Here is a 16,488-nt window from a genome sequence, read left to right as displayed (position 1 = left end):
AGTCGGCTCAACATCAATACATTTCACACAGTGCTCTGCAGAGTCGCATGCTGGAGACTGACAGAGACATCAGACAAGACACAGACGAGAAGTTGAATCTCATTGCCACGTTATAGTCGCTTTGTAATTCATTTTTTAAAAACATTTTATGCCCTTAATGTTCATGCCAACGTCAGAAGAGATGTTGAATTGACATTTTCCAATAAGTTTCCCTCCATCAGCTGACAAAAGATAAACTCCAGCAGCAAACTAGAAAGTCAGTTTCACTGGGACATTTTTTAAAGTCTATCATCTTCTCTGTCCCATTATTAATCTGTGTTTAAAAATGGCTGAATTTTCATTTTTGGGTGAACTGATCCTTTAAGTGGCTTTCTTGTGTCCACACATTTAATTATCGGTCGCTCAGGTAACTGTGAGAGGAAGCAAAGCACCGATGCCGAGTCTACTCTGCTGAAACTGAAGAAGCTGCAGGTCCAACAACGTCGTCATTATTAGGAAAATCGGTTTAAACATTTAGATTTTATATATTTAATTCATGTCTTTTATGCTTTGTTTTAAACATGTAGAGGCAGGAGAGCAAAGGTTTACTGGTTCAGAGTTTCATACCTGTGTACACCGTCCAGAACTCCAGCTGCAAACACACAAAAACAGAAAGTCAGTGATGAAACTCATCATGAGAACAAGGATTCATTCACATGTTCAACCCAGAGAATCAGATCACAGCGAACAACTATCACAGACATCGGAGGTTTCAGAGGCATTATTTTGTTCGTCTTCCAACTGTGATTTTATGACAACACAGGTCATCAGTTCTGCTTTCAGTGAATAGTAAAAGTACATTTTTAAAGGGACATTATGTAGTTTTTAGAAGAAATTCAAACTCAGATTTTTAATATTTACAATATTAATGAAGGAATAATACAAACTTTTTCAATAAGCGAATAAACAAGCTGTCTTCAGACCAAAATTAAGGTCCCAGAACACTGTTTGAAGCTAGAAAGTATAAACAATATAAACTGTGTTGTTCTTTAAGGTCAGTTTGTTTATTCAGTCATGAAAACAAAGAGTTTGATTCTCTTCTCATTAACATTTACTCCACAAAACTACAGAGTGCTCCTTTAAACTAAGCAATTGGAAAGAGAAAAGAATAATAATCCACATTAATGTTATGTATATAAATAATTTGTACGAAACTTTAAAAAGTGAAATGAGAAACTCAACATGCAGTAAAGCAGTTTTGTCTGGTAGAAACAGAAAACATCTCACTGTGGCTTCCCTGGTTTGGAAAATCTCTCTGGCTTCTTCAAAGTCACATTTCTCCTCCACACATTCGCGCTCCAGTGAAGCCGGTTTCAGCTCCTCCAGGAAGGAGTTGGCCCGGCGAGAGCGGAGCAGCATGTGAGCCTTCGGAGCGTCCGAGAACACTGAGCGGCCAGAAGAAAAGACGAAGAGGACGAATTCAACAGCTGAAAGACGTCTTCATGCAGCAGACTGTCTGTCGTGAATTAGATCTTATTTTTCTGGGATTAACTTTCAACAGTCGTATTTCAGTCAAGTCCTGCAGATCTCAAACACAAAAGATGAAGATCGTGAAATATGAACAAAATCTCCAGAACAGTTGAATGAACATTGTGTTGACACGCTGTAGTTTTAGAGCCACGATAGACAAAAAAATTAGTCTCCCCAGGAAACACACCGACCTCTTGGGCCTCTCTCCCGGTCTCTTCTGCTGCTCCTCTCGGGATCAGTGATCCTCCGGAGCTGCTCTTCGCTGCGAGAGTGTCTCTGGGATTGACAGGAAGAGCTAACAAGCCCAGAGACACTGCAGCTGCGACAGCCAAAGTGGTCGGGGTGTTTACCGGGAAAACTAGAACTCAAAATCTGCTCCATCGTCTCTGCTGCTGGCTGTTTCTTTTACAAACCGAGAGAAAAACAACCACTGAACATACAGTGAGGAAATAGCAAGCAAGCTAATTCTAGTCTCATTTGTGGTGTGATAAAACAATAAAACCATTGTGGCCCAATAACCTCCCCCCCCTCTGGTTGTCCAGTGGACTACAGGGCACCCGGGGGTGTGTGGACAATGGAGGACAGCCAAGAACAGTCACTCGGCTGTGGGCGCGGGTCCCACCGATCTCCCTTCCTGTTCTGGACCACCAGAGCCAGATATATTCAGGTTTTTGACAGGAAGGAGTCTATCAGTTGAACTTTACTGCTTTTCTCACCTTGTCCCGTCAATAAAATGTGATAAATGTAATTATCATGGAGTACCAGGACCACAAAGCCACGAAGGCTTCACCATAATGCAACAATAGCCACAAGCCAATCAGAGGCCAAGTCTTACGAGAAGTCCGGTGGGATCCATAATAACGTGTCGGTCAGAGATGTGTTAGCTTGTAGCAGCTGATGTATCCTGCAGCAGAGGTGAGGAGCAGCTGCAGAGCTCTGCCAAAGGGATCAACAGTATTTCAGTACAAGTCCGTTCGTTCAGCACACCCACCTGACAGACTGAGCACTGACGCCGACCACAGAGCAACGGTGACGGACACACAGAGCACGAGGCGGGACATGACCTCGGTCAAACCTGCAGCCAATGAGACGTGAGCAGACACACGGCGTTTCAGAAACACTGACACAAACATTAATATTCATAATCCACATCTACACGACGGTGAATGTGACTTACCAAATGACCGCGGGATCAAAAGATGAACTCTGGAACAGCTGGAGACGAGACCGAAGACAAAATGTGTCAATTCTGTTCTCAGTGAACGTTTGAAGTAATCACTCAGCAGCTTCTGTGAAACATTTCGACCGTATTGATCCTCTGCAGCTGAAAACACAGAAGCCTCCACACACACACACACACACACAGCAGGAGACGATCCCTGTTTGAACCCCCACGACCTTTGACCCCACCACCTGAACGTCAGGGGCTGCAGAGCCCGGAGCGAAGCCGAGACCACCTCCATCAAAACCATCACGTCATCACCGAAACCAAGACACAAAAGAACGGGCGGATTTCAGAGACGGAGGAGAGTTTTTGTACTTACGTGTGAAGAATGGAAGCCGCGGACGGAGACGATGGTTTGATCTGTTTCTGGTGTGTTAATGACTAACTGCCAGTGTTTACTGAGAGTCCACAGTCTGCAGCTGAACACCGTCTGCCAGCACTGTCAACACACACAAACACACACACATAAAACACCTCCCCTTTAACCTCCACCCACTCACCTCCACAACAGAGCCGAGGCCCGTTTCACCAAAGTCTGAGATCTTCCTACAGACAGAGGCCCTGTGAAGCGTCAGCAGCGACAACGACCTCCATTTCTGCATCTCACTGATGAACTATCACAAAAAAAACAGGACAAAAGTTTGAATCGAGACAAAACGGCTCTGAAAGCCTCGGCCAGGTGCAATTAGTTTATTAAATGCAGTGATCTTGAGATAACAAGGAGCGTTTTCATATTAGAATGGATTCATTTATCTTACAAGATAAACTTATTATCATTTCTTTAAAACAAAACTGTTCAAAGATGTTCTGATACCATTGTCTTCATTACAAATACCGTTCATTTACAGTGATATCGTTACTAAGTTTGAACTTGGACCATGTTAGACTGTGATGTGGAGCTGACAGGGGCAGTGACTGTAGGTCTCCAGCAGAGCAGTGAAGATATCTAGTTTTATTTTTTTGTTTTAAACCTCTTGAAGTTGCCATGAAACAGCTTGTGGAAAGCACAGGTGAGATATAGAGCCAGACACATGTTGTTCAGCTGTGAACACACCAACACACTGACTGTTTATATATCATGTGTGTCACAGCGGTCACATGATCTCTGAACGTGACCTCTCTCCTCAGGGTAACATACGGGACAGACTGTCATCTCTCTGCAGCCCACAGCTAACCTCAGCTGGCCCGTCAGCGCCTCTGTACACAGTCAGACCCTTCAAACAGGACTCCTGTTGTTTACAGTGAACAGGTACAGGTGTGAAACCCGCGCCGCCCTCCGGGGTGTCGCTGAGCACCGCCGGCTGTGGAAACGAGGACACTTATCAAGGTTAACTATTCATCTCTTTGTCTTCTCTTGTGCCTCAGCCTGGTTCCCTTGGCTCGGTTTTCCTTTGTGTCTTCATCTGTTTTGATTTTTCAGAATAAAAGCTGGAGCATAAAGCAGCCGTCTCTGGTTCCAGGGGCGATTCGGCGATGGGGTGTTTTGGAAAAGTGCCCAGGGAGGGCGCGGCGCTCCCAAGCCTGTCTCTCTTGTGATGGGGGTCCGAGAACTGGCCCGCTGCTTCCTGTTTGTTCCCTCCGCTTCCCAGGAACTGTTTGTCATAAACGGGATTAGTCTTTTTGTCTTTGTTAGTTTGTCCGATGCAGGTTTTGACGTACAGTCGATGTTTCTGGTCGAAGGTGCAGATAATTTCTGATTATGACAAACTTAAAAATAAATATTCTAATCAAGACACATTTTCAGGCACGATCAGGCAAAATTTACCCGATTAGATTTAAAAGTTACATAAAAATAAGTCCTATCTGACCTCAAAACAACACGAGCCTGGAGAACAATTAACGGATTATGTATAGAGACATATTACGCTGCAGCTCTACCATTTTAAGGTCTACTTCATGTCCGATAATCAGATCAGAACCGAAAGCTTTGAGCTTTGAGCTGCTATAAAACTCACTCACATTGGAGAAGCTGGAAGGAGACAGCGATTGCTTCTTAAACAATCAATCGATCAAAACTGCTGTTAATAACTTTGTAGACTGCTTATTAATCAATCAACCAATTGGAACCAGTATGGACATTTAAATGTTGACCACCAGACGCCCCGAAAAACCTCTTATGTGTGTTTTTAGTTACTTCCTGGAACTATTTCTTGTGAACAATAACCAGATGTCGTCTCTTCCATTGATTAGATGAACTGACAACCTGTTTGTTTGTCTTCGAGTCCACTTTTAGTTTCAGTTGAATTGTTCTCGCCTGGCGTCTGCAGCGAGTCCTCTGAAGGAGATCTGTTTACAGCCCTGAGCTTCTTATCTTATCGCTCATCAACACCGAAAGTGACAAACAAAAAGACGGAAACAGCGAAAGACAAGAGTGAGAGGGAAAGGGAGGCCGAGAGACGGAGGTGAAGAAAGTCCTCAAATGCTTCGACGTAAAACACTTTACATTCAGGGCTTCACTGAATATAAAGTACACGAGGACGAGAACGGATGTTTGAAGTGTCACACTGCTCTGTCACAGTTTGTCTTCAATCAAGTCTTCACTTGTCTCCATTTGTTTCTTCTCGTGTTTGTAATTAGTTGTATTAATATCCAGATAATCCCACGAGGGCTCGTTACAGGATTAAGTCATTGTCCCCTGCTGTTAAAGTAGGCTGCTCATTGTGAAGAGCGTCCACAGTGTTGAGTTACTGTATTGTCGAGCAGCTTCTTGTGCCAACTGAGCTGCTGAGGACGAGAAAACAAAATCAGCAACGTACACTGCAAAAACACTCACTGCCTCACAGGGTCGAGGCGAGTGTCACTAACGAGACAGGACGAGGCCGGTCGCTGCACATTAATCAACAATTCACCCGTTTATATCTTTTATTAGGGGTCGAGCGATACGGCTCTTTCAGGGCCGATACCGACACAGATTATTAGAAATCAAGGAGACTGAAAAACTATATTTGGGACAGAGATTCATTTGCAGTAAGAAAAATAAATCTTGGTGTCAAAATTTCAAACAATGAGTGATGAAATAAAAAGTCCAATTTACTCAAGTTCTGTTCTTCGGTACAATTTTCAGGTACTTTTACTTGAATATTTCCATTTTCTGTTACTTTTAACTTCCTCTCCACTACATTGATTTGATAACTTCAGTTACTAGTTACTTTGCAGATCCAGATTACTCAGTGTTTAGAGGATATTAATCGTGTCGTGGGCGGGAGGAAGCTGCATCAGAGCCAAAGCAGCACATTTTTTAATTAGTTTATTTTATCAACATTCTGACAGAAAAATCGGAAAAATGCTGAATATCGACCCGATACTCGGTCAATCCCTCGTTCTTATTCTTCAATCAGATTCAAATCACTGTGACGAGACTCCAGCTCGACTGGTTACACAGAAGTGATCAGACGTGCGTTTACATCCCCGTAAGTGTTTAATGAGAAGTGGCTCCGCCTGCTGTGAAGCCTCTCGTGTGTTTTCCCTGTTATTAGTGGAACATTAGGGTCCATGTAAACGCAGCTATTAAATAATATTCTACAAAGAAATAAGAAAAGAAAGAGTCTGAAGTCGGTTTGGATATAGAAGAGCTCTACTGACGGGGATCTGACATGTGAAGCTTCGCCTTCTGATAAAGGCTCAATGTAATGTAGATGAAGATAAACTGAAAGTCTTTCCGAAAAACAGAATCTTCTAAATGTTTATCCAGAGGCTGAAGTCTCTTCAGAGCTGCTCAACACTGAAGACACTGGTCTGGTGATGTCATTTATCGGGACATGTTTGTAGCGACAGAGCCGGGTGTTTCAATCAGAACTAGATCTCTTCCTAACCGGGACCAGAACATAGAAGTGAACCAGCGTTTGAACAAACGTAAATCGCCAACATTCATTCTGGGTCGGACAGAACGTTCCGGGGATTTACAGACGGACGATGAATAAAGAAGTGAAAACATAAAAGTGGAAAGCTTCTCTCTGAAAGGACGATGGGAGAAAGAGGAGGGTGGAGAACGATGGAGAGATAAACAGAGAAGGCGTCTCTTCTTTCTGCTCTCAATATATTTTTGCTGTTTCATGGTGAAGGAGGTCACGTCGCAGGCAGAAGGCCCAGTTCCTCCTCGGCAGGACAATGAAGACGGGCCTCCCCTCCCTGCCTCCCCCTGCTCCCCCCCGTCCTCAGCCTTTGTCTGCGGGCCCGGCAGGTGAGACGGAGGCTGAAAGAAGTTTTGTTTCGGGCGAGGTTTATAAATGGATCAAAGCCTCCTCCATCCTGCTCATCTACCCACAAGTGCTTCTTCAAGACGATGCTGCACATCTCGGACGGAGCGGTGAGTCAAAACGCCTCAGAGGATTTTATTCTTTAAATCTGGGAGCAGCTCAGGTTGGCTGGAGTATAATTTAGTTTGGTTTTTTGAGAATCACGTTCAAATGGTTGTTTTAAGACTTTCTGCACTTTTTTGTAGAAAACAAATTCACAAAATGTTTCAAAAAGTTTTTAAGAAATTCTCATAATAATTTTGTCTTTCAGTTTTGAACAGTTGTGTCTTACTCATGAGCTCACCAGTGATTAGATGAGGTACAATTAAAAAAAATTGAGCCCCAGCAGAGAGTTTTCATTTGCTTTTAAAAGCCGGATCCGTCTGTTTTGTCACGCAGCACAAAGATTACAAAGCGAGAGATAGCAGGGGTTACCTGGGCCAAAATCTGTTCATCAATGTGGCCGCAGCTTTCAGTGCACTTAAGTGTCTCATATTTGGATAAAAAAAATAATTTTAATACATCTTTGATCACACTGAGTCACTTAGTGCATCTAATGCAGCTCAGACGGCTTTTGAACAACGAAGTGAAACTGCATCCAAGAAAACATTGGAGACTGAAGTCTGATGGCTCGACTGGATTTCAGCCAGATGTTGGAAAGCTGTAAATGCATCCATCTCTCGAAGATGAAGAAGAAGAAAAAGACGAGCTGTTGAAGCGTCAGTCATACTTTCCATCGCTTACGCCTCAAAAATACAGATGATTTCAAAACCAAGTCGGGGTTCAGGGCGTCCCACTATTGAATTTTTTTAATTCAAGGCTTGTGTTTCCTGCATTTTGGTGACATTTAAAGAATGAAAATAACAAAATAAAAAGTCAAACGCAACAGTGCTTTTAATGTCAAATAATTTGACTTCTAACTGTCAGAAAATGCAGAACAATCTGCCCTCTGGTGTAAACTTATCTGTGGCATAAAGTCATATTTATCCATTCATCCATTTTAGAGAATCTCAGATTTTACAGCCGCTTTCCTTTAAAACTTGAAATCAGAAACGTGAATTCTTCTCTCAGGATCGACTGAAACATGTTTAAATATTCTGCCTCCTCTCCATTCCTCTGTTCGCCTCACACTGAGGACGACGAGGCACGACAGCACAGCGGACTACAAAAGTCTGAAAGATTTGTGTCTCCTGGAGGAAACAAGAGGAGGGCAATGAAAATGGGAGTTTCCATGTGAAAGCACTGATGAATGTGTGTGGTGAGGTCACAGCGTCGGTCAGAGATGGAGATGATAAAATCCTTCGCTCTGGCTCAGCTGCTGTGTGCAGATCTAAACCAAACCGTAGTGAGACTCTGATTTACGTTACATTGAGATACTATGATTTACATTTACTGAGGTTTTTTCTGGTGATCCATCTCTAAGTCTGATCTAAATTATCTTCTTCTCTTGTGTTTATGTCTTGTGATCTGGTAATTTTTTTGCCAGGATGATCTTTCTTAGTTCCACACATTTTTTTCCATCTATGAAAAAAAAAGAAGTTTTTTTTGTTAAATAGATTTTTTTTTAACTCAGTTTCACACATTAAAATAAAAACTCTTTAGGGAGGAAAAAAAAGTTGTTTTTTTTTTAATCACCTGGAAAAAATATTCAAGATTTTTTTTCACAAACCAACTTCGAAAATGGATGTGGTGATCTGCTGATCCACTGTCTAAGTCTGATCTAAATTGTTTTCTCTCCTGCATTTATGACTTGTGATCCAGTTTTTCAGGACAATCTTTCTTCCTTTATTTCTATCTGTGAAAAAAACATATTTTTCAGAAGAAAAAAAATGTTCATGTGTGGGGAAAAGAAATCCTCTTGAATATTTTTTCCAGGTGATTCAAAAAAAACTTTTTTTCTCACTAAAGAATTTTTATTTTTATTTTTCATGTGTGAAACAGTTAAAAAACGTAATTTTTTCTTACTTGGTTTCACAAAAAACTTGAAAAAAAAAAGATTTTTTTTTCCATAGATGGGAAAAAAACATTTTCGAAGTTGGTTTTCATGATCAGTTTTCATGTGTGTAACCGAGTACAAAAATATTTTTTTTCAATAGAAAAAAAAAATAATTTACTCTTTCACACATGAAAATAATAAAAAATCTTTAATGAAAAAAATAAAAAATAAAATAATGTTGTTATGTTAAAAGCCTAAACTGTGTCATGAAGTTCAGAACCTGATCTCTGTGTTTTTTTCACAGATGGTAAAAAAGAGAAAGATTATCCTGCAACATTTTTTCCCCCATCTGATCACAAGTCACGAGCGCAGGAGAGAAAACAATTTAGATCAGACTTAGAAAATGGATCAGCAGAAAAGAAAAGAAAAAGTTGTAAATGTAAATCAAAGTATCTCAAATCTCTGAATTTTAGCTGGTTACGACACAGTGAGAAGTGTCGAAGTGTTTCTTTCAGATTTATATAGTGACCACGCTGAGCTTGTGCTCTGGTTAAATCATTAAAGAAGTGTTTTCACACTTCCGAACGTTAGGACTCCGTCTCTTGTGACGCCGCCGCTGTCCCCTCCACCTCCCGACAAGAAAGTCAGCTCATATTCATGTAATGTCAACTTGATATGACACAAACATCTGAAGGTGTTGCAGGAATGCAGCTCATAAAGAAATACGAACAAACCGACTGAACACTCTGACGAATGACGTGTAAAGATGCTGATTTTTCCCGGTGTAATTATCTGACCTGCCTCCTCTGGGCTCCCATCATCCTCCTCTTCCTCCAGATGTTATCGAGGCTGCTGGGACTCCTCGTCCTCTCCTCCTTCTGCTCAGCCAGGATGCCATACCATGGCAGTGGAGAGGATGAATCAAATGACCAGTCTAGTGAAGGACCGAGGACCCGCAGCGGTCTGCCCACGTGGCCTTTTGGTGACACGGTTTCCGACTCTGCCGAAGGTCCCGAACTCCCCAGCGGCCTGTTCACGTGGCCTCACGGTGACAACTTGACTGACGACGGGATGCGGATGCTCGCGGCCGGCGGCCCCGGGATGCCCCTCTTGCCTGACCCGGAAATCTGCGAGATGATGCTGAACTCAGGGATCCCAATGGACCAGATCCCAATTGTCTGCCTCTGTATGCACTGCAAGGGCACCATGGGTCCTAAAGGAGACCGTGGAGACCGGGGCCCTCGAGGTACGTAGATCACTTTACATGACCTGTTTGGATTTGGTGAAAAAAACATAGACAGCTGACTCAGTGCCAGGTGTGAACCAGAAACCAGCCTGTGTTTGTCAGGTCTGATGTGGGAAGTAACCTAAGCTTCTGAGGTGAAGCTAAAGAATAAATCTTGTTTTTTCCTTAAACAAAAGCTTCCTTTCTTGTCAAGCACAGTTTGCCATAGATTATCAAAGGAACAGTTCACCCAACAAGTAAAATCCAGTCATCATCTCCTCCCTGCATGCTGATGGAAATCAGGTGAAGTTTCATAGTTCACTCAACATTTCTGGAGCTTCACAGTACAACAGCCCTGCAGCGTTCTCCTAAACAACCAAAGTAGCTGGGGACTTGTTTCAAAACGGAAAAACAACCAAAAAAACAACCAAACATAAAATGGCTGCATTCAGCTCGTCAATCCCAAATTGATTTGAAAAGATGTTAGTCACTCCCTTTTTTAAGATTAAGTCTTCACTGTAGCTGTGTTCGCCTGCACCCCATCTGAAGTGGGTGCACGAGCTCGACCTCACGTCGAGGGTGTAAATAACATCTTAAGTAATAGTTAAATAGTTAAAAACTCTGTTGATCCCCAGTCGGATTAACAGTACTAGTCAATTTGTTTCTTGTCAACACCAAAAATACCAGATGCTTGATTTGGTATAACTGCTGAAAAATATCTAGGTGACCGACAGCTCTTGCAACAGACAGGAGATGGGGGTTTGTTTAGATTTTGAACAATGTTATGTTATGTTGTGTATAATATCATCGTTAAAAGCCTAAACTGTGACATGATGTTCAGAAACTGATCACAAATATCCACAGGACCACTCGATAAAGATGAACAGTTTGCTTCAACAAAAGAACATTTGGTGCAGAAAAACTGTCCATTTCAAAAGTTATTAATTACCAAAGCAAAAATCATAAACTATGAAAGGAGATCTTTTATATATATATATATATATATATATATATATATATATATATACATATATATATATATAAAAAATGTTTTTGTACAAACTGACCTGACTCTGATCTTTGCTCAGGTGTACCTGGAAGTCCTGGGCTAAGAGGAATGACGGGGCTCAAAGGTCGTCCAGGATTCACAGGCCGTCCGGGGATGAAGGGTGAGTAACACATCAGGAACTCTGTCGCCGCGCTGGTGATGACAAACATTACAAAACCTCAGTGTTGTTTCAGCTCGGCCTTAACGCCTACAGGCCATCTCCTTCGAGCCGCTTCTTCTCTTTGGGAGTAGAAATATATTCTGCCACCAGATGGCGCAAAAAGATAGAAAGATTCACATCCTCCCTTTAAATGTTAAGTTTTTTGATGTTCCTTGTTTATGTTTTTATGTTTGTCAACCTGCCCAGAGACTTCAGATCTCAAACACCAACCAAGTCGAATGTTTTTCAATACTTCTCTCATTGTGCTGCAAACAAATCTGTCTTCTGATGGATCTTTAAAACAGGTCGACTGACTTAGTGCATCTGCTTGTTATCATTGTATTTTGTAGTAATTCCAGTCTTTGTGTGTTGCAGGTCAGAAGGGAGACCTGGGGGAAAAAGGGCAGGCTGGAGCTGTTGGTTTCTCCGGGATGAAGGGCGAGCGAGGTTTCAAAGGTCTGCTGGAGCACAAGATTTGGCTGTTTTTAAAAAGTCGTGCATGTGCACCTGTTTCCACAGCGAATCAGCACCTTGTAGCAAAACCACCTGGTTAAGTCAGTTACAAACTGTCAGCTTGTTGAAATGGCAGTTTTGGAAGGAGGAAAAAGAGTCGCCTCGTCAGTTTGCAGAGTGCGGCCCGTTGTCCACAGAGAGTTTTATTGTTTTTTCCACACACTGCCTTCACACGACTGTAGCAGGTAACTCACTATCACTCTGCTCACTCATGCTCCGCTACAATTTATATCGAGCTATTAAAAAAAAAAGGCTGGAAAGCCGGAAGTTGCAACAAAAGTACGGTGAGTCAACGCTGTGGAGACGATACACCGTCTCGTTCTGTTGTTGGTGTATTTGCTGTTACTTTTGGGAAACGTTTTCTGGGACGAGACACAGATTCAGTTTCAGCAGCTTCAGAATTCTCCAAAAATTAAGAACGATGTGGGATCATTGCAGAGAAAGAAAGCAACACACTCTTTAATTTGTAATATTTGCAAGTGAGGTAATTCAAAAGACAATGCAGAGGTTCAGATGTCTGAGGGTTTCATGCTTTTCCACTTGACTTTATATCAAAATGTAACGCAAATATTCCTCGTGTGTGTTTCCAGGAGAAAAAGGGGACCGAGGATTGGACGGCCCAGCGGGAACACAGGGTCCACAAGGAGAAACCGGCACGTGCCCTGCCTCCTGCGAGAGTGTCCAGGGTCCACCGGGTGTACAAGGCACCCCTGGACCAGCCGGAGCCCGGGGCCTGCCTGGGGTCATGGGAACTATGGGAACCAAAGGTGTTAAGGGTGATCTAGGTGACATGGGTAGCCCCGGCGACCCCGGGATGAGCGGCCAGAAGGGTGATAAAGGTGAAGAGGGAGTGTGTGAGTGCACAGATGGCACAGATGGAATGGATGGACAAAAAGGAGAAATGGGGGCGATGGGGGAGAAAGGTGACGCTGGTGCCAAGGGTGAACAGGGGTCCATGGGGCCAAAAGGTGACATGGGTGAAATGGGTATGATGGGGCAACCCGGGCCCTGCTCCCCGGTCATACAGTCGTCATTCTCCGCAGTAATCAACGAGTCGTTTCCAGAACCAAACCGACCTGTAGCTTTCAGTCGTGTCCTGAACAACCGGCAGGGGAACTTTAACCCAGTCAGAGGTATCTACACTGCCCCCGTCAACGGCACCTACGTCTTCACCTTTAACCTGGCTGTCGCTGACAAAATTCTTAAGGTCGGCCTCTTCCTCAACCGCCGCCCAATTGTGAAAGTAACAGAATCAATCTCTCACTCCACCACCAGTCAGACTATCGTCCTGCATCTCAAAATGGGAGACCGTGTGTGGCTGCAGGTGAAGGACAGCCTCACCAACGGCATGTACACCGGCCGTGAGAGCACCAGCTCGTTCTCTGGGTATCTTCTGCAGCCGGACTCCTGTGACATGCTCCCAGGCATCCGAAATGGCTTTATGTCAGAGCCAGATTATACAGGAGATTATGGGACCTGGGATGAGTATGAGTCCACCCCTTCACCATAGTACGCTCCAGTCAGCCAGTCGCACAGTTATAGACGAAGCATCCACACACAGCCAATCAAACACTCAGTGTATTTATAAATGCAGGTTTTAAAGGGGGGGTATTCTAGAAAAGCAGAATTGTCCATTTTTGAGAAGAAAGTTCTCTCACGGACGTTACTATGGCACTTTGCAAGTCACGCTGCAGCGACTCCTCGCTGTTGGTATCTGAATAAATAGATATTATTATCGCTCGGCCTTCTATTATTTTTCTAACAAGCCAATCATGACTTCCCATAAATGTGATGTCACACAGGAGGCAAGTGATCATATTCAATATTCAATCTCCTTCGATCTGAATTTGGGTCATTCGAAACATGGTGGTTGGTGGTTCAGTCTGGTAGGAAGTAAGGGGCAGGGTGAGTTTCATATCGGTTGATATTGATAATTACTGACGTGTCCCATTCTCATAACTTTTGATGATCAGGCAAAGGGTCGAATTTAACCTCTTTAAACGTGAATTTGACCACTTCAATCAAGGCCCACAGATTATATATGTTAACACACCTAGCGGCTGCAAACCCGGAGACACCCCGGCAGTAAAGAGCAGCTCTGGAGGATGAGTGACACAGAGAGGAGCAGCAGAAGACCGGGACAGAGGCTGAAGGGGTAGATGTGTTTGCCGGCATGGCTGCGACTCTTAGGCCGCTGATCAGACCGCAAGAAGGCCGACACATCTGCTGTGTGAGTCAACAGTTTTACAGGCAGAGCACGACTGGTCTTGTGAGAACCTCAGTCCATAGTAACGTCTGTGACACGCTCGACTCAGTCACGTGGCGATGGTGCAACCGAACCACACATCTGATAAATGATTGGCTGTTCGCGTGTCACTTGTAGCACGCTCCACTATCAGGGAATATGACGGGCTGTTTATGTATTCGCTATGTGCTTTTCAAGTTGGTTGAAACTATTCAACATTTCATCAAACTGTTTCCGTATTGCTATAAACAAAGTGTCTATCGCTGATACATACCGCTATCGTTTAATCGCCCAGGCCTCAAAGTAATGGCCTATAAGAGCGCTCTTACACTGCAAAAACTGCTCCTTCTTGAGTCGTGTATTCATGGCCAGGCTCGTGACCAGTGACTTGAGAGTGACAGCCATGTTATGGATGATCTGCTGGATGGATTACGATTAATGCTAACAACTTTTGTGGTCCCTTTTTGTATTGGAGTTCTGCAAACAAAATCAACTTGGAGAAACTAAATGATAATGAAAAGAAATGAACAGAATATGATACCCCCCCCTTTAAATGTGGAGATAAATTCACTGTTATGATTCAACTCACTGAAATATAAAAATGCACGTAGGCTCACATGTGCCAGCTTGAAATGCATCTGATCATGCACTCGATACACTGAATAGATGTGTAGATCACAGCGGTCAGAGTTGGCCGCAGAGTTTTCAGTCGTCAGACTTTTTTTTTTTTTCTTTTGCTCAAATGTTTAAAAAGCACTTTGCATCCTCAGAGTCCATTTTATTTTTAATCCTGGAGATCAGCTTGCTGCAGCTTAGTTTTAGAGCTTTTATCATTTTGTATTTGCAGATGTTGATGATGCCTAAGAGAAAAAAATAAATTAAACTGTAGTCAAAGTGGCTGCTTTGATCACGAGTCCTCCGACGTTTTATTTTAGTCATTTTATTTCAGATAAAAGCGACGGTGTTTGAGGTTTGACAAACTGTACTGCAGATTCAGAGAAGCTACCGTCTTCTCATTGGGTCATCACACAGAAACATTCACTTCTGTTGTTTCCTGTGTGGACCAAAAGAAGATCAGGCAATATATAAATATTCAGTTTCCATCCTGGATTTTGGTCAACAGATCTTCAAGTTCACTCTGAGAAACAGCTTTGCGGTCCAAATAGTACCTGGGTGAACCCACTAAAGATGAGCAATTGACTCCTTTCCCATTTCCAGAAGATGAGTTTGCTCGCTGTTATTTTTTCTTACATTTGGCGTCACAGACTCGCTGGAAAACAGGCAACAGAAAGCAGCGTGGAGGCCAGTGACAATGTTGATCGACAGATGATATCATACGTAGCAAATCAATATTTCTACAATCTGTCATATCATGTTGAAATCACGGGTATAAGAGCCGACTTTAATGTTTAAAGGTGGTGATGGAGTTTAAGGGCCACTATGTAATTTTGGAGAAGAAAATCAAAGTCAGAATTTTAATATTTACAATATTAATAAGGTAATGATACAAACACAGAAATATTCATTTTTCCAGCCCATGAAATTGTGTTTAGTGTCAGTTTGTTTATTCAGTCATGAAAACAGAAGAGTTTGTTTGTCAAGTTTGGTTCGGCAGAAAAAAAAGAAAATCAGTCAGTGAGAATATCTTTCTCTTCTCTTTAACATTTCTTGGCCAAAACTACGGTGTGCTGCTTCAACATCTCGGGGAGAAGTTCTGCCAAGCCGGAAAACAATGTTCAACATTTTTAAGCTTGAAAATACTGGACATTTCTTTACACCGAACACTTTTCTCTTACGTCCTCAATGATTGTTCACAAGCGCTTTCACCAAATTGCCTGCAACTCATTTATAAGTTTATTATTACATTACATTAAAACCAGAACAAGAGATGGGAGGAGCAATCAGTAAAGGAAGTTTAAAACGGTGAAGGAGCAGGTGAACATAAGGAAGGAAGCAAGACGGAGGAACCAAGAGGGCTCAAGGTGAGGCGTTGATCCTGGGCTGGTTAGAAAGCCAAGAGCGTGATGGTTTAATGAGGTTTAGCTAACTGGGAATTTCTCCTTAAAATGAGTTAAGGTGTCTTTGAAAGTCACAAACTGTCTCCATGTGGAGCCAGTTTAAATTTGGGTACAAAAGAAACGAGCCAGATAAAGAACAAGACTGCAGAGGGATTTATGTATATTTCTTTTAGGTTTGATGAAAATTGACTCAACATGATTTGTTAAGATTTGAATGGTAAGGTTGCTGCATCATATGACTAAATATCTAAAAACATAATATTAATAAAACTGCGTGAATTTTCACGACAACCAATCAATTATAAAACAGGCGGTTTCTGGACGGTCGGTGATCTGACTGAAGAAACGTGGCGTAAGAAGAACAAAACATCTTC

General features: G+C 42.6%; 2 protein-coding genes across 4 annotated transcripts in view; one reads left to right on the top strand and one right to left on the bottom strand.

Moving 5' to 3' along the window:
• The window catches only part of proca (protein C (inactivator of coagulation factors Va and VIIIa), a), a 9,367-nt gene extending 6,180 nt beyond the window's left edge, over positions 1-3,187 (bottom strand). Inside the window, exons 1-5 of one of the 2 annotated variants that reach the window (XM_073490671.1) lie at positions 3,054-3,187; positions 2,687-2,724; positions 2,501-2,584; positions 1,267-1,424; positions 607-631 (exon numbers count right to left, since the gene is read on the bottom strand). In XM_073490671.1, coding sequence (XP_073346772.1) covers positions 607-631; positions 1,267-1,424; positions 2,501-2,570 — 253 coding nt within the window. In that variant the 5' untranslated portion in view covers positions 2,571-2,584; positions 2,687-2,724; positions 3,054-3,187. Of the gene's footprint in view, positions 1-606; positions 632-1,266; positions 1,425-2,500; positions 2,585-2,686; positions 2,785-3,053 lie in introns of those variants that run through there. The other variant, XM_073490670.1, reaches the window with a different exon arrangement.
• On the top strand, positions 3,155-15,003 carry LOC141016362 (uncharacterized). 2 transcript variants are annotated; one of them, XM_073490669.1, is made up of 7 exons: positions 3,155-3,744; positions 3,863-4,061; positions 4,155-7,040; positions 9,743-10,151; positions 11,219-11,299; positions 11,714-11,794; positions 12,442-15,003. In XM_073490669.1, the coding sequence occupies exons 3-7, from the start codon at positions 7,017-7,019 to the stop codon at positions 13,359-13,361; spliced, it is 1,515 nt and encodes a 504-aa protein (XP_073346770.1). In that variant the 5' UTR covers positions 3,155-3,744; positions 3,863-4,061; positions 4,155-7,016; the 3' UTR covers positions 13,362-15,003. The 2 variants fall into 2 exon arrangements, with proteins under 2 accessions (XP_073346770.1, XP_073346769.1); XM_073490668.1 differs by lacking the exons at positions 3,155-3,744; positions 3,863-4,061; positions 4,155-7,040 and having other exon boundaries at positions 9,037-10,151.
• The last annotated feature ends 1,485 nt before the right edge of the window (positions 15,004-16,488 follow it).

The sequence above is a fragment of the Pagrus major genome, chromosome 21, assembly GCF_040436345.1.
Source record: "Pagrus major chromosome 21, Pma_NU_1.0".
Classification (NCBI taxonomy): domain Eukaryota; kingdom Metazoa; phylum Chordata; class Actinopteri; order Spariformes; family Sparidae; genus Pagrus; species Pagrus major.
The sequence above is the reverse complement of the archived record's forward strand: the minus strand, read 5'-3'. Positions and strand labels throughout refer to the sequence as shown.